General features: G+C 38.2%; 1 protein-coding gene across 9 annotated transcripts in view; it reads right to left on the reverse strand.

The window, feature by feature from the left end:
• Positions 1-6,816: 6,816 nt before the first annotated feature.
• The window catches only part of DST (dystonin), a 213,352-nt gene continuing 196,788 nt past the window's right edge, over positions 6,817-23,380 (reverse strand). For 3 of the 9 annotated variants that reach the window (XM_026845550.1, XM_026845543.1, XM_026845549.1), the window contains 11 exons: positions 22,706-22,869; positions 22,236-22,398; positions 20,618-20,772; positions 20,383-20,457; positions 19,508-19,525; positions 16,307-16,424; positions 13,862-13,930; positions 12,894-13,093; positions 12,329-12,439; positions 9,489-9,612; positions 6,817-8,064 (listed from right to left, as the gene is read on the reverse strand). In XM_026845550.1, coding sequence (XP_026701351.1) covers positions 7,799-8,064; positions 9,489-9,612; positions 12,329-12,439; positions 12,894-13,093; positions 13,862-13,930; positions 16,307-16,424; positions 19,508-19,525; positions 20,383-20,457; positions 20,618-20,772; positions 22,236-22,398; positions 22,706-22,869 — 1,463 coding nt within the window. In that variant the 3' untranslated portion in view covers positions 6,817-7,798. The remainder of the gene's footprint in view (positions 8,065-9,488; positions 9,613-12,328; positions 12,440-12,893; positions 13,094-13,861; positions 13,931-16,306; positions 16,425-19,507; positions 19,526-20,382; positions 20,458-20,617; positions 20,773-22,235; positions 22,399-22,705; positions 22,870-23,380) is intronic. The other 6 variants (XM_026845551.1, XM_026845547.1, XM_026845544.1 and 3 more) reach the window with 5 other exon arrangements.

Genomic DNA, 23,380 nt, shown 5'->3' on the forward strand with positions numbered 1-23,380 from the left:
TGAGCCTGATCAAGCCTCCTGGTAGTAGAAAGAGGGCAGGTCCAACCTTCCTGGCACCAGCATGGTCTGGCCAGGTGAAATAAGGCCTCTCACTGCTGAGGGTGAGTGCCAGCTATCACAGAAGTCTTTTCTTGTGAAACTGGGCCACCGAGCAGCTGCCTGCCACCCACCCCAGCCACCAGCTCTGCCCATAGACAGACCACTGCACGCATTGTGCTCCCCTCTGCCACTGAGAGGGCTGCGCTGACCTGAAGGAATTACTCCTGCAATGGCGAGAGAGTTCGGTGGCTGTAGCCTGATGTTCCTGTAGCTGTTACAGCCTAACAGAGGATTTGGGCTCGTACTGACCACTGCTATTTTACTGGATGAGATCACAGCAACATTTTTGGAGAGTCATACATACATCGCTGGAAAAAGAGTGGGAGATCAGAGCGGAGGAGGAGCGCCCATTCAGGGGCTGAAGTTTCCATTAGTAATTAATTAACAAGAGCTTTTCCATTAACAAGAGTTACATTAAAATTCTTTTGCATCATTGAGAACAAAGCCCTCCTCAAAAATCTGGAAAGATTTAATAAATCCTAAAACGGGGATGAAAAAAATACTGAAAAACCCCACCCTGAATTGGGGTGGGGGTGTAACAGATTATTAAAGATTATTTTTTCACTATTTCATCTCCCAGGTAAATGCAGCATGTGTATAAAAAATAAATCACATGGAGAAGTCTGTGTTGGCTAAGTGATCACATCAGCGGACTTAAGGTTTTCCAGTGCCTGAAAATGCTGTGGTCAGTCTAACGACCTTCCCCAGCATCGGCAGGAATAACGAGGCATCACCTCCTGACAGGCCGTTTCTCTCCAGCCGCCTGGTCTCCCAGGCCAGGAGGCAGCTGTGCCTGCGCAGGGACCATAGCCGGGAGGTTCAGCCCGAGTTCAGGAGCTGCGGCTCACACACCCTCCTTGCCATCTGGCCACAGAAAAACATCCCTTCGGCTTTTGTTACAGAGCCACGCACATGGGCTGGAAAATTCAGTTTGCCGATTTTAATAGGAGATGTTGCAGAGCTGCTGTATAGTTTAGAACAACTGTACCGAGTATTTGCAAATGCACGGTGCAAGGAAAAAGCAGTAACAACAAGCAGAAAGTGTTTACTGCTAGCATTTTGCCTTACTTTTGAAAAAGGTGTTAGGCTTGCCTAATTTATTTGTGGTTTGTTTACTGCATCTCATTGTATTTTTACAGAACAAATTAAATTTGCTTTAAAATTAATGTCTGTTTTGCCCTTGAGTTCCAACATAATAAACTGTGCTCTGGATTCATTTCTGAATAGAGAGCTATTCAAAGAAATAGTTTTCATTAAATATTCATCGCACCCAGAACTTCACACTTAATTATTTTTATTTTTCTTCATTGCAGAAAGAGCTATTTATGCATTGCCACATTCAATTGTGCTTATTTAGAATGCAAATAAAGAAAAAACTCCAAGCAACCACACCAAAGTAATCAATTGCTGATATCTTTTGGGAAAACCCCCTTCTGTTACCTTCCTCTGATCCATAGGACACTTGAAAGAAAGAGAAACATGTCAGTGTGGTATCCTTTTCAATCACTTAAGCTTTTAAATGGTTTGGGTCTTGAGGATGTGTTTGGCCTGCCGCTGACCCGTGAAAGATGCATTTGTTTACGCTGAAGCCAGTGGATCCCAGCAAGATGAATGATTGGAGAACCCAAAGGAAACAGGATTTGCAGGTGCTTTGCAAAGGTGTATGTGACTGGGAGCAACACAGAAGTGAACATAGTTGCTTGTACCTGGGTTTGCTGCTGAAGGATCCCAGGAATGCTCAAAAGGTCCTTAAGTCTTTGAGAGCAATAATGTGACGGGATTCTCTACCCATCTTACATGGTTGTCATTTCCTGAATGTAACTAGAAATGGTGCTAAATTATATGATGGTCCATGATTTGCATATCCCTAAAATGCACCAAAAGGCTGTCTAAGTGATAAAGTCAGCAGCAGCAGAACTTCCAAACCATTCATGAAAATCCCATCCCATGTTACCCTTAGCTAGAAATAAACTCATTAATTTGGGGTGGGATTCTTTCTACTTAAATTAGCCATCTAAATGTTAGTTGGCTAGGGCTGAGCTAGTCACTGCAGGATCCTCAGCGTCAGTGGAAAGCAATGCACACCTCCCCAGAGGCGCGATGAATCACAGAAATGCAGTGATGCTTTTTTCCACAGCGCCCTTCCAACAACGTGCACTTCAGGAACTTCTGAGCCAGTGTTTGCAGCTTTGTGTTAAAAACCTGTCAAGGGCTCCACTGCAGTCCTTTTTCTTCTGTTAAAACTGACCACCTTCCCCTACACTGTCTTTCCTAGCTTTTAACATGATATTTAACCTCATTAAAACCTTTCTTTTGATCCCATAAGTGCTTACTTCTTTGAAAATTTGTGGTGAAAGACCTTGCTGAATTTTTTTTTAAAGCCATGTGGTCTACCTCAACATTTGCCCCCACTAACTTATCCTTTCAAGGCCTTCCAGGCAGCTTGTAAGGCGTGACTTCCCTCCAGAAGCTAAGCCAGCTCTTCCATAGTATATTTATTCAGGTTTCAACTAATGAATCATGTATTATATTTCTATCACATTGTCAAGTCCAAACTGATCAGCAGTTTCCCAGAGCTTAGTACCTTTTAAGAAAAAGCTTGCATTATATGTTAGACACTTTTCTGTCCCCTCATGTTTACATGAGATGAGAGGACTCCAGGTAGCAGCTCAGCTACTTCACCCTTCAGTTGCTGAACACTACCTACTCCCAATTACCTTGTTTTGTTGATTTGGTCCATAAAGCTTCAAATCAGTGTGGCTAGATTGAAGCTACCCCCTCGTTTCCGATTAGCAAATGTGGAGTTGCTCAACATTTGCAGTATTTACAAGCCTATTTTTTTCATCCTCATTTTGAACTGTCTTGTTTCCTGTCTTATACTTTGATCACAGGCTTTTAAATAGAGTTATTTCTTTATCGTATGAACTCATTGCCTTTAAAAATAGCCCAGACAGTGCAAACTCTACCATAGGTCCCTAGGTCTCCATTGTTCTGCCAATAAAAGAGGACTTTGAAGAGCTATGATCAAACCCCCAAAAGAGGGAAAAAAAATAAATTAATGGTGTTGGATATTTTTCTACGTGTTGGAAAGACCATCGTGACCCCCACAAAAAGCTCCAAGTCAGCTCTTCCTGTCAGGACAGAGCTATCATCACTCTGGCTGCCTCTTCCCTGAGGAACAAAAAACATTGTAGATGTTGACAGGGCCTGATTTATGGTTTGGGGTTCTTACTCATATCCATTCATCCAAGTGCTAAGAGCACATCTATTAACTTTCTCGTATGTACTCATCCAGGATGCCAGCTAAGTTACACAATTCACCTTCATCATTCTGTCCTTCAACTTTCATATACAGAAACATAGTTTGAGCATCCTGAGCTGCAATTCAGACTATTTGAACAATTTGAGATCAGAACTACTATTTAATTATGAAATGACAACCCCCAAGACTATTTTAGCTTCAGGTTAGCTATCACTTCATTTGCAACAGCCAAGCTCTGAGCAAGTCTTAACAGAAGGACTATCAATTTGCATAAAAAATACAACAGTATCAGCCACCAAGCATTTTCATGTAATTTAAGCTGCTGCCGCCTCATCCATTATTTCTGAAGAGCTCCCTTTTCCTCTGCAATGTTCCTCTTTCTAACATATATAACTTCTTTTCCTGCAGAGATGAATAACCTACCTGCATTTAGCCTGCCAAAAAAGCCAGCAACCAAGGCAACCATCTCTCCCACCTCCATGTCTGCAAACACGTTATTCAAATTTAGCAGAGAGAACAATTTTCATTAGGAAAGCACCTTTGTTCTACAAAATTCCACTCACCTTATGTGAAGATCCAAACCTCCTACCATCACCACTCCCTACTATAGCCCATAGCTAGAGCAAACATCTAGCTAAATATCACTGGCCTAGGATGAGCTCAGGTGCTACCATACAGCCTAAGAACTGGAAACACCTGGAAGCTGCTAAAGCAGCTGTACTGACAAGCAGCAAACCAGGTAATGCTTCTTTTCCATCCTTGTGGTTATTTACAGAATATTACAGCCATGTGTCCTCTTGACACATACCGTGATCAACATACATAAGCACTATGTTCCCTCTCTCACATGCAAACTGTGGGGTGTAGACAGTCTTGCCGGTCCTATGGCAGACACCAGCAGAGGCAGCTACAGGTTCAAATGTTCCTGCTGACTATGGTATGGCATAGCTGCTTGCATCAGATTTTTTTTTTTTTAAATGCATCCGTTTTTTAATTAAGATTGCATATAACCTCATCCCTACACTTCTGTGAAGAGATGTGCTGCAGGCAAAGCCTAAATTACTGTCATCCATTACATTAGCATGTAATTAAGAGACTTACAATATACCTAAACTTATGCAGCTGAGGATGCCTAGGCCACAAGGCACTAGCTCTTCTAGTCGTGTATTTTTTACTTACAGATTTCATCTAATTCTGTGGACACTTTCCCATTTTGAAAGCAGCAAAACAGAAATGCAGAAAGGTGAAAATGATTGAAAAAGTAAAGAAGCCTAGAACTGAGCCAGATTTCCCAAGTGCGAAATATACATTATTCACTAAACAATAAGGTTCTCATAGCCATAGGCTTTCCAACCTTTTCCCTCCCCATTACCCCTGCTCCTTCACTGCACAGGAGTGTCACAGAATATGCAGGTGTAAGAATCTAGGCCACACTAAATGGCTGACTCTACTTACAGTCATCCAGCAGGTTGGGGGAATTTATGATCAACTGTTGTTAGATGGAGGATAATAAAAGGGGAAAATGCATCTCTGATGGTGAGGTTATGTAAAAACTCATGTGACTGAAGAAGGTGGGGATGTGGCTTTAAGGCTGACCTTTCCTCTCTCATTTATGCAGGTACCAAAGAAATAATATTTCTGAATTACAGGAAGATGGAAATTGCATACCACTTCTTTCTTTACAAAAATAGTTCACTAAAACTGAGCTACTTGTCACTTACTGGTAAGTCCAGAATATGCCTTTTTTCATCAAATTCTTCAAATTCATCCTTGGTTCACAAGAAGTACAGAGAATCCAATGTTTCTTTTCAGACTTTTGTTAGTATAATTTTTGTAACACAGGGAACAGAATTTTGGAAAGTGGCTTAGTTTTGGGAATTCTTACTATCAGTCTAAAGCAGTTAAGTAATTTTGGAAGAAGGTAAACATTCGGAGACAGATTTGGGCTCTTTAACAGAATTCCTAGTCCTATTTAATTTACTACTAATTGGGTTTCCAATACTGGATGATTCTCTCAAGCCTATAAATGATCTCCCCCACTGTGCCAGACCCAGCTTCCCTGTTTTGCAGTAGCCAACAAGCCACAGAAATCCATAGTCCTTGGATTCTTTTAGCTGATACTGGGTTTCTCAGAGGCTGGTCACAGCTCTAATATTTCTGTAAAGTTACAATGTAGCAACATGAAAATTCCATAAAGTTGTGTAATTAATGAAACATTATAAATACATTTAAGATAAGCCCACAGCATATATACAAGGTGCTTCATGCAGGTACCACTCCTCGTGTGGACTGAGCTGCTCCGTCCATTTGGGACACAAGGAACTGAACTAAGTACCTATACCTGGAAAGGAGTTACTCAGATTTGCCATACCTACATCCTTCAACATCGGTCCACAGTCATAAAATGCACCATGAATGTCACATTGGGCACCATCTCCTCCTACAGCCAAGTTATCAGTGCAATTGTCTAAATTCTACCCTTTCCCTTTCTCCTGCTGACAAGTAGAGATGCTTTGGTGACCGTCTGTAAACGCAGACTATTTCTCTGTCCAAGGGTTGTTGTGGGGTTCCAAAACCCACTGAAGTCATCCCAATGTAATTTAATGTTGTAGGAAAGCCATCACTGGACAAACAACAGCAACAGGAGAGGAGAAACATGGCAAGATAAAGCACCACAGCACAGACTGGTTACTGCTTGCTTTCCACAAACACTCATACAACTCCATGCTGGAGGAAATCCTGATGCAAGTGCATTTGATTGATTGAATTATCCTTCGAGAACTATTTTGTTTTACTGTTTCTTACAAACTGATTGTGTGAGTCAACTTGTGAGTCTGCAAGAAGCTCTTGTAACAACTCAGAAAACACTGTCTTACCTATACTGCAAATGAGCATGTTAGCAGTGAATGCAGATATTCACTCAGCTGAGCTTCTGCTTCATTTTCAGCATGCTAAGGGACCAACCATAAACCAGTCTTCCCCTAAAATTCCTCTACTAAAGGTACAGCATTTTCTGGTTTTGAACGGAATCACAGAATCATTCAGGTGGGAAAAGACCCTTGGGATCATTGAGTCCAACCATCAGCCCTACTCTACGAAGTTCTCCCCTACACCATATCCCCCACATCTCATCTAAGTTAAGGTTTAGATTTGGTCTGCCATGTTGACCAAATTCTACCCAAGTCTGTCTAGTATTGTGAAAGACCATTTTGAATTCCTAGGGACTCTGTCTTACTACAGCAACTACCCAGCCATTCTACAGCACACTGTTTTCCATTGAAAATGAACTATTATTAATCTTTTTAAAGAATCCATGAATGGCAAAAATATTTCACTGACTAAAAGAGCAATGGAATTACTCTTTATGTCTTTCATACATGGTATATAAATGTCATGGTTTAATATGGAGAAAATAATTGTTGAAACACAATAATTACATAAAATTTCATGTGATCTTATATGCACAAATTAGTGTTTTATTAAAAAAAACCACAGTATCTAACCAAAATCTGATTGCTGATAATGGGAAATTACATTAAAGCCTATATTCCTATGGGAATTACTGGTCATCTGAAATTATATATGCCCTAAAACATAACGAAGAAAATTATCTTCCTGTAAAATAAGAAATACAATAGAAATAAAGTTAAGGGACATGTTTATTTCGGAGCTTTCTGCAAGCAAAATTGCTTTGATACAAAATGAGTTCAATGATACAGTGCTACCATCCACTCAAGCAAAAGAAAACCTCACATTTACATGAATGCACTTTATATTGATATTCTTACAGAATAATAGTTCAGATACCCAGAATGTGTCTGGCCTCATTGAAAGCAATGGCACAGAAATGCTGCAAGGTATTGGAGTATCATATTACTGGCGAGTGCTTAATTAACTCTGTGAGTTCTCTGAGAGATGCTGTATAAATAAGGGTACTGTGAATGTGGGTTTGTATTCCTTAGTAGTTTTGACGTACATCCTTTAGTGTTTGTTTACTTAGCTCAAAATGTGTAATTGTGTCTTTTGGCTTTTTAGTATTCTCTTTTTCTTTTTTAAAGAAAAATCATGAGGTATCCTTTACTGTTAACTAATGACATAGTGATAGGCCTATTTTATTGAGGTTGCAGAGACTTACTGTACATTCAGTACACTGTACATTCGGTAATTATTTTTAGTGTACTTTCTACACATTACTGTGTACAACTGTTAGTTTACATTAAAACTCTTCCCCCTTCTCACAGGATATGGCATAAACAAAAACAAATCTGACAAAAATTATACACATAAAATAAGAAGACAAATACACAAATAAGGCCATCTGCAGAATTAAAAATCCACCTCTTGCGATATTTCACAATAATTTCTACATAATATTTTACATCTTATGAACTTAAATACTTAATGTAAAAGGAAAAGACCTTTACAGAGCCAATCATATTATCTCTTCAAGGACTTGTCTAATTTGCTGGCTAGTGGCCTTCTCTGGGGAGTTGGAATTTTAGAAGGCTTGGCTGATCCAGGCCGAGAACCTGCTCGGGGTGTTGGTCTGCTTGTAGCAGGAACAGTCTCTGACATATCTGAGCATACAGACTGGATTTCTGAAATGTCAAAGTCAGATGCGTCACTGCCTCGGCGACTACTTGACCTGCTGCCAGCCTTGCTTCCTGCTCGGCTTCCAGGTCTGCTTGGAGTTCTTCTAGTTTCTAGAAAGAGAGACGATAGACATCAGTATTAGAGGTAAGGATGGAAAAGGTCTTCCTAGTTATTTGGTAGCCCTGAATATTCTTCATTGCCTGAACTAGACTTTAGACCTCTTCCAGAAGTTAGATGATGCCCTATCTCCCACTGAAGAGAAAGAAATGTGACATCAAACATGGAGACATAGTTAATTTGTCACTAGCACATCTCATTAAAAATGCATTAATCCTGGCAACTTTTCTTTACTTATTAGACATGCACTGTATATTTACTCAACAGCCAGAGCCCTTCTTTCCCCTGCCATTTTCTCAGCTATGAATTGAAAGAATTCAGTATCCTGCCTCTTCACGCATTCAAGATTTCTCAATATATGTATGTACCTTGGAGATGCAGATGACAAGATTTCTCAATATATGTATGCACCTTGGAGATGCAGATGAGTATCTCAATTTTTAAAATGTGTACCCCTCTTTTTAAAAAAAAAAAAAAAAAAAAAAAATCTCAAACCTGTACAGTTGAAAGCTGCAAGTAAACAAGGGAAGAGTATACATTCTCTCAAAGGGCTGAGTAAACGAGCTCACAGCAAGCCCACTAAAGTGAGAGCCTGCCCAGACAATGTGCCATGAAGAAAAAACCATAACAAAGATCTTAAACATAATACCATTAATGTGGTTTTTCATAATTTTTCCAATTACTTATAGAATATTTTTGATCTTGACAAATGTGGTTCCCTGTGTGCATGAAGAACACCAAGCTGAAACTGAAATCTTAGATGCCTCATTTTTCAAATCAGCTGTAACTTAAAAGACATGAACTCTTCAAACGGGATTTTCCAGTACTGCTCAGTATGCTCTGCAGAGCTTAAGATGTGAGGGAAAGCCAGCAGAGCTATCTTCTCTTCTAACCATCTAGCCCTCCCTTTATAGAGAGCTGCTCTGAGGATCCTGGAAGAGCACAGCTTCACTGCTTTCTATTTTTATATACTGTGTTAAAAATCTGTACGGGTTATTCCATCTACAGCTGCTCCCTGCAGTAGTTCTTTCAAAAGAAATGGACAAGTCATGATTAAGTGACCCCTTTGCTCCATCACAGTTGAGCATAATTTCAATACTGTGAAGAACTGTACCCTTTTTTAAGTAAATGTTTCTTCCTTAGTTCCTTAGACAGACACACTGGACATACCATTGTCAAGGAGGCAGTAGTCATGGATTTGCACATCCAGAGCTGAATGTACCTGCTGTGCAACCATATGAACGGAGGGCCATTATCCTGATAATGTTGCAACCCTTGGCAAAACTAATGTGGAGATAGTAGGACTTTCACTCCTTCCCACTCTTCCAAGATCTCCTCCAAACCCTAACATGACCCTAAGTATTCAGATGGAAACCAAAGCAAGCGGTAGATCAAGCTTTGAAGTCAAGACACTCACCTGCAAATTGAGCTCTAACTCTGGTAGCTGCTGTTGACAGGATGCCGCTGTCTTCTCCAGAGTGGAAACCCTTCCCTGATAGATATCCTGGCAGTCTGAGTTTACTTCCTTGAATCGGTGTTCCCTATGCAAAAAACAAAACAAAACAAACCCAAACCACAAAAAAAAAAAAAGAAGTTTTTTTCAGCTGTCACTTCTAAATATGCTTAAAATATGATCATCATAGCAACATTCGCTGTGAATCTGAAATACTGCTTTCAGTCACTACAGGCATTTTTCATGATGTGAAGTTTTGAATATTCCTTTAGCAGTTAGTATTTGAAGGAGTACAAATGTAAAACAACCACAAAAATGTCATTTTAACAGTCTTCTTGACATTAACATTTTAGATTCTTTGTGTTTATTTCAATGCATATAAAGAAAGGAAAATGCTACCTCTTATAATTAGTCAAGCATCTAAGATTAGTTGATGGTACACAACAAATCAACAGAGATGAGTAGTTGAGGTTTTATGTCTGCATAGCCTGACTTTCCACCATTCTGACTGTGGTTATATGTGGTGAATACATTTGTTTCAATTTTATAAATATTTTGAAGGCAAAGCAAACCTACCAAATTTCAAAACCTTTGCTAGAAAAAAAGTAGAAAAAGAGACATAGGACTATTTAAAAAAAGTTATTGTCGATGTGCTGTCTGAAATGTCTCTTCTCAGCCTTACACTGCCTGCTTTCTGATTTATGAAATAAAACGAGTCTTGATTTACAGTCTGCCCCACATGGGACCATTTCTTTCAAAACCACAGTAATTAAATCCTTGAATCTCAAAATGACTGTAAGATACTAGATGGGAGGTATATGAAAATAAGAGGAAAACTACAAGTATTCATATTCATTGCATCAACACAGAAATACTAAATAGATATTCAAAAAGAAGAACCAACACTGCAGTCATGGATGCAGCACATTGAGTGGCCTGGGTCCCAGCATCCTGTGTTCTGTGCTTTTGATCCCCACACAGTGGTGGGGTAGAATTAGATACTGAAAACCAAGATGCAGAGGAGTGTGCTGGGAGCTGCCTGGAGCTAAGCACTGAGTGGAGACCCGTCAGGAGCCTGCCTGGCAGCTGCCAGCTTGGACCACTTCTGGCACATCTGAACAACAAAATAAAAAGAGATGTTACAGAGCAATCTGCTGGCTCTGACAGGATGGTCACAATGTTAAACTCTCTTTAAAGCCAAGTACCAGTGCTTATTGTAGGCCAGCCACACCTTGGAAATTTCTGCTATACAGAGACAGCTTGGAAAGATAAGGAGAAAGGGAATGCTCTCCAATACCACCACTGAAGCTGCTACACTTTGGGCAAGGCACTGGGATAGAATCACTGGTACAGAGATGAAGTTTGTTCTTCAGCTTTGCCCTAAACCCAAATGCAGTCTACGTAGAAGATAAATAACAGCTCTCTTGGGCAGAAAATGCTACTGAATGCCTCAGAAATTCACAGGAACCTACCCCACCAGACTCATTCCATTTATAATCTTAAACCATGGTGGTTTACATAAAAAAATACCTCACTGAAACTACTGGCAGTTGTAAGAGCAGATGAGATATACAATGTCCCCATTTGAAATCAATGCCAGCTGCTTTCACCTCACTGTAATTCAATGAAAACAACCCCTTTCCATGTCTATAAACCCTTTAAAGTACCATCAATTAATCTTACAATTCAGTTACCAGATAAGAGATGAAAGAAAATACAGGAATATATTAGAAACTGCCAATTGACTCAACTTTGCGCTATTGGTAATCATTCTAAGCAACAGTCCCGTGTGCTTGAAGTGCTGTATACACACACACATGCCTGCAGTGTGCACAAGTAACACAGAAGGAGGGAGTGAAAAGTCCATTATGCATCTTTGAATGAAGCCACGCCAACACCATGTAAACTTAGTACCAGAAAGTGTCACATGAATAGCAAAAGGCATCAAAGTGCAGATTTGTGAAAAGCAGATACAACAGAGGTGATGGTGGCACAAGCTTGCCCTCACTGAGCTCTCTGTCTAACACAGGGCAAGAGTAACTCCGACAAGTCAGGTTGCGGTCGGACCCAGCTGCAATCTTTTCACTGACTGTAATGACATTTGAGGAGACACTTTGGCTTTAAGCCCATCCAGATTTTGGTCATACAGCTTAATTGCCAGCACAACCCTAACTGCTCTACTAGCAATTTCTATGTAAGTCATGGGCTGGAAATAAAACCAAATCTCATTTCCTGTTAAGTCATCAAATAGCTGTCACCCCCCCTAAACAAAACTTTCAGTTGTTGGAAAGATTTACATATCACAGTCAGTCTTTCATGACATCTTCACAGTGATTGGGTATTTCCTTATTTAGTGATTTTAAACTGGAGATCATGATTTATTAATCTCATACCTGCAGTACATGAATATTACAGTACTTTATAAACTCAAAGTAAACAATCTTAGAAGAGAAACCTACAAAGTATATAAAATGTTTTGTTTAAAAAAAAAAGTACTTTTCCGTATTTTCTCAACCACTTCATTGCATACTGTTATGACTTATTAACCATTTGCACTTTAAACATAAATTTATTGAGGCTGAGTTTTCAAATAAGTCAAAAAACATAACAAACAGGACATAAAAAAAGACTTGGAGGAAAAAAAACAAGGAAGAAATAATTTGAGACAGGTCTAAAATAAAGACAATGCATTAATATGCACAGGATATTGCAGCTCTGAAGCACTGAAACTCTAGTGGCTGTTAGTGAAGTGACAGTTTTAGTGAAGAAATGGCATTAGACTAGAATCTCTGTCCTTACTGTACCTCTGCAGATGGCCCTTGACAGTCTGAGGATTCTGGTGGCTTAGAAGGAGTTGACGTTTTGCTGTTTGTCAACCATGGTTTACCATAGTTGCGTGTTAAATGATGGGGTGTCTGTATGAAACAATGGTAAATGGAAATATGAAGGACAGTAGATGGAAAACAATGTCATGGAGAAGGATACCCAGGCTTTCACAGGGAGATCAGGGTCTCATAGTAGAAATAAAAACTAAACAGAAAGAGTTGATGACAAATATTCTGAGATGAAGAGAGAGCAGAGCTTATTTTTTAAACAAAGTGAAGAGGTTCATTGCTGTTTCTGAGCAATTTCCAAATTGCCAGTTAGCTCATGTGGCACCTTAAATGTAAAGAATTCTTCTATTCCCATGTTGCAAACAAACAGTGGAGGAAATATACCGAAAAGGTTTCTCAGGTCCTCCCCAGGCTATGAAATAAAATTGAGATACTTCTTCCCTATCAGCTAGGGAAAGCACCAATGTTGTTGGAGCAAGGAAAAAAAAAGAATCTATACCCCATTTGTTAACCAGTATTGTACATTTCTCCTTACCTTCGGTGTACTTGTAGCAACTGCTTGTGGGGCAGCTGCCTGGCCAGCCTGACTTGACAGAGAAGTAGATCTGTTGGGAGAAGCACCCCTTGAAGAGGGTCGTGACCTACGGCCCCTTGGTCGGAAAGCTGCCATGCTCTGACTGGCACCATCTGCCAAAATGAACTTCTCACGCAGTTCCACATTTGTCCTCCCTTTAGCTGCAGCAAAGAAAGGTGTTCATTTAGGCAACTATGAAAATTGTCACAAGGCTGTGTATTGTCATTTTTGCCATGCCAACTCCAACACATTTTAACAATAAATAAAATGCATTAGTGTGTAATGCATTTATTTTGGACACAGAAGAGTTATGTGCAGAACTCACTTATTCTAATACTTTATGCCAGCAGGAATGAACCACTGTTGAAGGAAGTCAGCGTGACAATGGAATGCTCAACGTGCTAAATCACTGTTAATCAATCAACTGTTAATACAGACACAACCTGATGAGCACTTTTGCTAACTCTACAGCTACTCTTAATAAATAATACTTGCTTGGATATTCCAGAAGAAATTGCTAAGTACAAATTACAGGAAAGCAGCAAATATATTTATTCAAAACTATGAAGTTATGTAGTTTGGCAACATGCAATGATGAACATAAAATCCAAACTATGATGAGGTAATTGGTGGCTAAGCACTCACACACACACACACAAACACACATATGAGAGAATGTTCCGCAAGAATAGATGCAAGACATGTTAGCATTTAACGGTGTCAGTGTGAATGACAATTGTTTTTGAAACACTCTTCAAGCGTGTCAAAATAAAAATTAGCTTGCAAAGCATCAGCCCATGTAGGAACACATTAAGCTACATGTGATGGGTGAAGCATATTGTTAGAGGTATATATATTTAAACAGTGGGAAGGAAATGAAGAGAGAGGAGAAGAGGAGGAGAAGGAGACAAAGAGAGGGATTTGCCAACCTATAGTAGGCTGAGTGGTAATTGAAGAGTTTGATTCCGAACGTAACATTTTACTCCCGTGATGATGAACTAGAAAAAATGACACAGGACATGGGTCACATTAAAGAAAATCGTTAGCAGGAGAAGAAATCAAGTACAGCAGCTGCATATGCAAGAGATTTGGAGCACCAGGCCAAAAGACAGGACTCAGAGCAAAAGCTGTTTTTAAGTGCTCTGAGGTGAGTTCTCAAAATTCTCCTAGGCAAAAAGGAAACAGCACTTGGGCAGACTCAGCTGCAGTCCCAAGTATATTTGTGTAACGGTATTTATCTGCTGACATAAAGAAGTAATATAAGCTAAAAGAAGTAATATAAGCTAAAATGATTTCATATAACTAGGTCCAACACTTTTAAAGTCAACAGTCCTTTGAAATGTTGTTTATTTGGATACATGAGAAGCCCTTGGTGGAAATGCAGATTTGCTAAGGGAAGTGATTAAGGAAAAGTCTGAACCTGCACCACTGACAACAGTGACTACTTTGCATCACTGACTTCAACAGGATTAGGAACCAATGCACAATGTTCAGTGTCTGGATGATTTTATAGAGATCAGCATTGCTTTCGATCCACTGTGTTGATTTACTTATCTGCTTGTTTATGTCCCATGAAGAAGGGATAGAGTACTATATAAAATACTATAGAGAAACATAGAATATAAGGTTTATTAAAAGAAGAATAAAGTTCCAAAGGACTCTTAATCTGAGGACAATAATGAGGAATTCCAACGGATTAATTAATCATTATTAAGTACTGTATCTCTCAGTATCAACCCAAGTAGGAACTGCAATAGTCTACCCATCAATAAGCCTGAGAAAAATGTTTGGGAAAGATCAAAACTAATCAAGTTAACCCTTCAATGAAGTCAGGTATCTTGAGGCACATTCCATTTTCCACTACTGTCCACTTTTGAGGAATAGGAAGCTATAAAATAAGGATGGTTCTGCAGGCATGAATGACTTCCTTATAGTAGGAGGTGCAGAACTGGCTACTAAATTTCAGTGGTCCAACACCAATAAATGTAATATTACCATCATGTTTCTTCAGTAAACAATATATGCAATATGATGGTAAGAAAAAGGACTACTTTTAATACTGCTGAAAAACTCAAGAGATGTCATCACAAGGTTATGACAGCTCTTTTATGATACTATGATAAGAAGTTTTATGGTACCTTTTAAGCCTGTAGACAAAGGTTTCTAGGCCTTAGTGGCACACTGTCAGTAGTTACGGGGTTTTGTGGTAGCTTCTTCTTGGATTTAACATCCTTGATTTAGCATGACAATTGCTATAAATACAAGCTCTCCACCCTCTCGAGGTTTGTATCAAACTCTTTAGAAACCTTGGTCCCAAAGTAGAAGCTGCGTAAGACAGCTGACACTGGAGTAAGGTCTACATGACAGTTGATGTATCTGCCTTCACTAGCTCACTTGCCTCTCATGAACTCCTCTGTGCTGTTTTTGCACAACTACAATATTGCTTGTGATTCTGCAGAACCTCTGAGGTAAATGTGCAGTAAATTTAACGCTGCTAGTTAACAGGATAGAACTACCTTGTTACAGAATGTCAGCTCACTGAACACAGTCGTTATACTTTCTGCAATTCTACTACTCTGGCTACTATTTGACTTGTAGGTCTCCCACTCCCTTCACAAATGGCTTCTTTCCTATCTCCAACTGTTCCTCCAAGAACAGTGCCAGACAGAGCCTACTTTCCCACTACAGAAGTAGGCTTTCTGACAAACTAAGATGTCATTACATTGCTGTGTACTGATAAAACAATACATTCGATACAGTGCCCTGGAGGGCACAGTGAGAGTACTCCCCTGCTTCCCCAGAGCACAAAGTCCTCCTGACCAGAGGATCTTCCAGCTGCTTTGTACAGAGCTCAGGGCTCTGCAAAGCTGTTCTGGGGAGGATGCCAATGAAAAGACTGAGCTACAAAGGCAGAGGCTGAAAGTGTGGATGCAGCTACTGCCCAGAGAAGTTTTTTTACATTGTTGTTGATATTCTTCAATTCAATTACCTTATTTTGATTTCTTGCTTTAAAACTTCTCTCTTGCTGAGGTTTTATGGGACATTTCTGTATGCTATTTCTGCCAAGTCATACAAGCAGCTTATATGCCATAAACTCTATCTGGGCTAAGTTCAATTCTTAATTACACCACTGTTAACACTGGAGGAACTGTGCAGAAGACACCAGAGTTATTCCAGACATACATCAGTGCAAGTGAAGAGGATCTTAACCATGGGACTTAAAAGTTTACAAGAACAAATCATTATGTGACATTTAGTGACATGATGTTTACAGAACTGGCATTTTATACAATAAATCTCCATCTTGAGACAATGAATGGTGACAGCATCCAAATAACCATCTGCATGTCCATTTTAACAGTTGTGTTACATACCCCTGCAAGGATCATTTTTCACCAAGAACTCATCGAGTGCCATCCAGCCACCTCCAACACGAACCATGACTGTACTTCTTAGGATACGAACAAGGCGCAGTTGTTGAGAGTCACCAAACTGCAATAAAAATCAAACAATAGGTTTTGAGTGAGAACTGAGGTTCTCAGTCATTTAGATGCAGTTCAATGCTGGTAGGTTAAAAATCAGACACTTAAAAAAGTTTATTTTGATATTTAATATTAGTAAATGCTAAATAATCAGATTTATTTATGCAGATTATTAAAGCTGTTAAGACTTCAAATCAGATACTGCTGCATTAATCCAAAGGAGATGGCAGGATGGCAAAGAAAGAATCTCAGTTTAATTTTATGCTTGATTCTCAAATGTCTGAGCTCATAAAAGAAGCAAAATTAGTAACACATTATTTAATTGGTTACAGTGTGCATTTGTGCAAATTAATGAAGACCTATTTGCATTATTTCACTGTTAAAATCTTAAGCAAACTCTCTTCTCCAGCAGTCTAGTTCTTAATTATGTCAGCTGAAAGGAAGGCAGCATCATTTTAAATGATCAGTATGTGGGCTGGAAATTCAATGCATTATGAGTGTTGCACAATTCTATAAATTGATGCATTTATAAGGATATTTTCAGGTATAGCGTTGACATTGCTTACATACAGCGAGGTGCATGTGGGGAAGGGCACATTAAACAAGCAATGAATGATTGATAGCTATCATTATTGTCCTTTGTTATAAATTCCTTGTCATCCCTCTGTCTACACATTGAGGTTCTTCATAATTCAGAGATGCACAAAACCCTTTTTCATACTAACTCTTGTACTAGCCCATTCTTCCTCTGGGCTGATTGCCAGGCCTAACGCATGTTTTGCTCTTGAAACCTGTGTAACAAAACCTGTATGCAGTATCTCCATTAAAATCTGGATCAAAGAAAACATGACCAAAATGCTGACCCCACGGTCTCATGAAAACTAACCAGAAGAATTCTGTACTTTTTAGCCAATGCCACTGAAGTACTTATTTTGGTATCAGATCATCAAGCCAAGTGCAGTGCACTCTCACGCAAACATGCAAGGCACTCACTGAAACCAATGGGAGTCAAATACAGCTCTTTGGGACAACCTTTGACCTTGGAGAAGACTGGTCATAGTTAGACCGTACCTACTTGCTCCAGTGAGGGGACTAAAACGCTTTAAATGCAAACCACACAAACGTGCTCCCTACTTGTTAAAATGACTTTAGTTGAACTACTTAAGCCAAGAAGAGAGATTGATTTTAAAGGAATATTACTTTTAGGAACCAAACAAAAGCAAGGCTTGCCGCTTAATTCAATAATAATTTTTTTGGTAATAAATAAGAACATTCACATGAGCATTATTTGTAAGGGCTTTTTAATAATGCATTCAATATGTGCCAAACAAAGAACTGTTTTATACATGTAGGACGAAGTTTAAAAAAAAAAAGGCATCCAAACTGATTTCGTTTATTTTCATTGGCTTGTTTTTACAGAGAATTTTTTCTAGAGATTCTAAAGATACTATCGTTTTGCTTTTTTAAAAATTTTTTTCCCCGACCCAGCTTAATTCTTCACTTAGACCCCATCAGGCAACTATACAAAGGGTCTGATAGAGTATCCTTTGGAAACTGCCCACCTAGGCTCTGGTTAATTCAGACAGTGGGGCTCCCGGAAAGTAACTAGGTATCTATCAAGGCATTATTCCCGATAGTAACTCAGTCCCTTTAGCTTCTTAAAACAGTCTGGATACCAACTTTCCTTGAACAGTATTAACCATTGTTTCAAATAATCAGAGGTAAAACCACTGGGATAAAAATGTAAAGGAAATCTAGTTTAAACTATGAAAAGACTTGTTCCTGACAATAGCCACTGTCACTAGAGAAGCTTCAGCTAATCTGCTGTCGGTGTTTTTTACTATGATGCTGTTCTGTACCAGTAAGAGTTAGATGCTCTCAGAAAATGCTGTACTTTTCCCAGATCTGAGAGTACGGATGGTAGATAAGAGGATTAAAATAATTTCAAATAGTCTTTTCAAATAGAGCCTTGTTCTATACGTGGAAAACATTTTAAATTATTACTTAGATCTATTGCTTGAGGCATGTGATAAGATCTTTCTGCTTTCTTCTATACTTCAACAGACTTTGCCAGTAAATAAGAACGCAACTACATTTTCAACATCTACCAATTTAAAATGGCTAATACTGTTAACACTAGCATTTCCAGAATGTATTATACATATTGCCTTTATAAGAGCATGAATAAGATACCAGTGGTATCCAGTATCCAGTTTGTGTAAAGCATTTCCATTCTTATCAGTCAAGCACGATTTAACAATTTAAGAAGCTGTGTATCAGTATGTACCACAGGAGTAAGTGAACACTGGTTAGTGTATCCTCTCTGTATGACTGGACAGTGCCACTGCAGTATGACTCAATGATGACCCAACTGACAAAAAGTATTCTTAAACACAGCTCTAATACATTAGAGACCTGCCATAGCTCTTTGAAAACACTTGGGGAGAGGGAACAGTCTAAACTGGAACAGCAAGTTTAATCTGCCTATTTCCAAAATATGTGTTTAGTGATTCACTGTGTCAGTATATAAAATACCAATAGTCAGATAGGTTCTTAATCAGCCTGCTTGACTGCACAGGGATTTTTTTTTTTTTTTTTTACTGAAAATGAAAGTCTTTTCTGCCTAATGTGCCATAAGTGATATGACACTTGGATCTGTGTTTACTGTGATTAGACTTTAATCTGATAGCCTAAAAAATACAACATAAAAATTTTTGAAGCATTCTACTATAAAACAGAAAACTGATAAAATAATAGTAATTACAAAACTGAATTTTAAATGCTCAAGATTTTTTACTATGGTAATTGCTGCTGACCATTATCTGGTTCCTGTAAAAGTAATCTCCTTAATGAGGAAAATGGCCAAAGAAAGCAGGTGAGGGCTTGAAGAACAGCGATCCTGAGACAAGGAATGCTCCATAGCACTTAAAGAAATACCACAGCTGACCAGCAATGACTTAGCTGAAGATGAAAGGATGGCAAGAAGACTGACCATTGCAAGCTTAAATCACTATGCGTTAGAAGAAGAAAAAAAGAAAAGGAAAAAGAAAAAAAAAAACAAAAGACTTCATAACACATTCCACTGGTTTATACCTGATTTCCCAGGAAGAACTGATAAGAAATGAAAAATGGAAGAAAGACACGATTAGTTTACAGGAAATTCTCTATATGACTCTAGAACACATGCAAACTAACACATTAGACATTCTAAATAAAGTATCTACTTCAGAGCAGGTAGCTAGCCATCCGGAGGACTGAATATTGGAAAATATTCAAGGCCTTTGTTTCCTTCCCATTGCTGTCTCTGTGGTGTTTTAAAATAATCTACAAGTATTTAGTAAATCCTCTGAGTCAAATATTGCGTATTTCATCTGAAATTGTTCTACCTATTGAATCTAGGGGTAGCAGATCTTTCTCTACAATGTGATATTTGTTTTTCCGTGATCTAAAATTATTCTGCAGATATCTAACCCATTTCTTGTACTTCAGAAGAAAAATGACAAGGGAGGATAAAAGTGTTTGAATACACTTTGGTAAAAGACTTTTAAAGTACAACACAATACCACAGGAAAATATCACTGTTTTTATGAAACTAACAGAATATCAGCTACAGTTTAAACACTTCAGTATCCAGGCAGAAAGACTGGCTTTAAAAGAGCCCTTGTATGTATGTATGCATGTGCCTATGTATGTATCCATGTGCATATGTATGTATCCATACAGTTAGCTTTTAAAAGTTCCCATATATTGGAAAAAGTTTCAGTGCAAATAAATACAAGTAGCAGCCATTTTCCCATAACTTTAGCCTATATGTTCTAACGAGAAAAAAAACCATAAAATTTAGACAAGCTTAAAGAAAACATACAGCTGTCGTACAAAATTCCTGTAAATTATTATAGCCTAATTCCTTGCATAACCATCTCATACAAAGAATCTGAAAGAACTAAGACAGTCCTTAGAAGACTTACCCTGTACTTGTTATCCCCAATCTGTTCCACTTGAAACCGTTTTGCACATTTACATTTAGCTACCTGCCTTGTAACCTGCAAGAAACCATAACTGCATGATTATTGCTAATATAAAATGTGTAAATATTTGTGTAACTGGTAAACTTCAAATTATATAGGAGTGAAAATAAAATTCATTATTAAAGAACACGATCCCAGTAGAATAGAGTTCAATCTAAGAAAGCGGAGAATGTACCTCATCTTCAATTTTGTCAGCATCTGTGAGAGGCTTGTATGCATCCTTATTTGGATGAAGAGCAGCTACAAATTCATAATAGTCAATATATCCATCACCATCTCTATCAAAAATGTCTGCAACAGCACTCATTTCAAGTCGGCTCGTTGGGAATTCTGTAAGACAAAGACAACAACAAAAGCTAAGTTTTGCCTTTTCAATCCCATTACAATGAAAGGCTTTACACAAATATTAAAAGGTTTTTAGGCAGTAGGTGACAGACAGTGCTTATCAAAAAATCAAGGAAATTTGGAAGAGTGAAGGAATCTTTCTGCTAAAACAATCTGGATCTCCAATATTACCTAGCTATTGGATTAAAATTAATATCATAGTGTGGCTTGAAGAGAGACGCGGAAGAGAGGGTACAGATTAACATGTAAGATATATGTATTTTTTTAACATTTTGACCTTCAAAGAGCATAAAATACCATAAATTAACAAGATAAATTGTTAGTGAGGAAAGCTCAAGTGAGAATTTCAGTGTTAATTAAATTCGGAATGCAAGGCCTTCCCACTGCAGAAACATGCATGGTGTTTTGTGAAATCCTTCTTTAGGTTAAGTTCACAGCAGCAGAGTATTAACCCCCATAGAAATTCTCTACGAAACAGTCAAAGACAATTTCAATATGGTTAACAGGGATTAAATCATGACTATTTAGCATTTATAACCAGTTGATATCAACAGAATTAATGAGTAAGCTGTTTAACCTCTTGGTGGTATCAAGGTTTTTTCATCAACTTCTGTCAATTCATGCAAACACAGATGTACACATATAATAACTCTTTTACTGCAAATATACACACTACAGTTTTCTCCTACTGAATAACTTTAACATGAGATGTTAAAAGCAACCAACTCTGTATCTTCACTGCTCAAAGCAAAAGTCTCTATGACGTGAAGATAAAGGACTATTTTAAGTAGTAGGCCTTATCTGTTATGAGTCAATTGCTAAGGGGAAACATGGTCACACACAGGCATGATGTGGAAGGCTTATGTTACGACCAACTGTGCATACCTAAGGAATACGAATCCATCAGTGAAGTCCCTTCCTAGTCCTATTTCTCCACCTCATTATACAGGTATATGAACATGGTCATAGTTCACGGAAACACTGGTTTCAGAAATTACATTGTTTCCTTCTATAATTAAAATTATCCCATGTAAATTCTTTAATAAAAATCATATGAGCATATAAGCTGATTTTTAAACTTATCTATAAGTTTTATAAGGTACTTTTTACTATTCTGACTAATCAATGAGAAGTAATTGTTGAACTGACTAGTGTACTGTATGAACGACAATCCGAGTTCAGTAAACCAGTGAAGTATTAATTAGCCAATAATATAGATGTGACATTTGTAATCTGATCCACAATATAAAAGAACTAGGAAGAGGTTCTAGAATCTAAAAATATTTTCAAGTAAAATATTATAGTTTAAATTAATCATAATCAATTACTTTGAAATGGAAATCTGTGACCTTCTAACACACCAAACTGCACAGGGTGCACTATATAGACAGTAAGACTTCATGAGATGTTTGGTCCAAGTTCAACATTAAGTTAATTGTAAAACTTACTTGAAGAAAGAATTCCATCAATAAATTCCTGCCTTGTTATCTTTCCATCCTGATCTTTATCAATCCTCCTAAAGAAGTCCATCACACGAGACTTCTTATGGTTCATCCATCGCATGTATTTTTTTCTCCAAATATCAAAATCAAAGTTGGCAAATTCTCTCAGCTTAATAAAAAAGAGAAAGAATTTTTTTCTGTTTAAATCAATCAATCAATCTAGAAAATCAATGAGATATCATCTGTGTTCTTTTGAGTAACTGGTTCTTTGAGGATGTACATAAATATTTTAAACATCTTAACTCTCCTCAAAATGAGAATGACTGCTTTAAAACACATTAAAGCGGGCGTATCACATTTTCAGTTAGCTGTATCACACAATATAACAAATATGGAAGTTGTTTACAGTATTTACAATTTAATCTAGGGTAAACAAAATTATGCAAAATGTATATTCTGTACAGTCCTTTTCTGACCTCTTCAAGTCTGTCCAAGGCATCATTAAGCTTTCTTCTTCTTTCCAAGGCCAGAAGCCAGACTTGCTGCCATTTGCTGACTAAAAGATTTACCCGTGGATTCTTGGTTTCAATTTGCGCCTGGGCTGCTGATGGATATATGCCTGGTGTTGGGGAACGCTTTCCTGTTAAAACATGATAAAATGTGTAAGTCTCACCCAGTTCAAACAAAACAAACATTCACATGAAGGGTGCTTGACCTTCCTAAAACTACTCCTTCCTGTCCCAAATAATGAGCCCATACCCTATGATGATTCCATCTAATGGGATTTTTTTTTTTTTTTGTTTGTTTGTTTTTACCATTGCTGGGGAAGGACCACATGATGGTTAAAGTATCTTTTGTCCAGCCAGAAGCAGCTAGTAGTGGCTGCGCTAATGAAGCTGCACTGGTTAAATAAAATCTTCACAAATCTCTCTGAGAGTTGCAAAGTAAACAACCTGATTTTAGAAGCAGGTTCCACATATGGGTAAGTATAAAATACAATGGGTAAGTATATCTAAAAACACAAAAAGCCATTTCCTCACTTGATGATTCACTTTCCATTGAACTTCACTGAACACACTAACTGGATCTGTATCATAACATAGACAGTAAGAGAAAAATTCTGTCTCTACATCTTTATGTAAAAGAAACTG

The sequence above is a fragment of the Athene cunicularia genome (genome assembly GCF_003259725.1).
Source record: "Athene cunicularia isolate RWA chromosome 3 unlocalized genomic scaffold, athCun1 chr3_part1, whole genome shotgun sequence".
Classification (NCBI taxonomy): domain Eukaryota; kingdom Metazoa; phylum Chordata; class Aves; order Strigiformes; family Strigidae; genus Athene; species Athene cunicularia.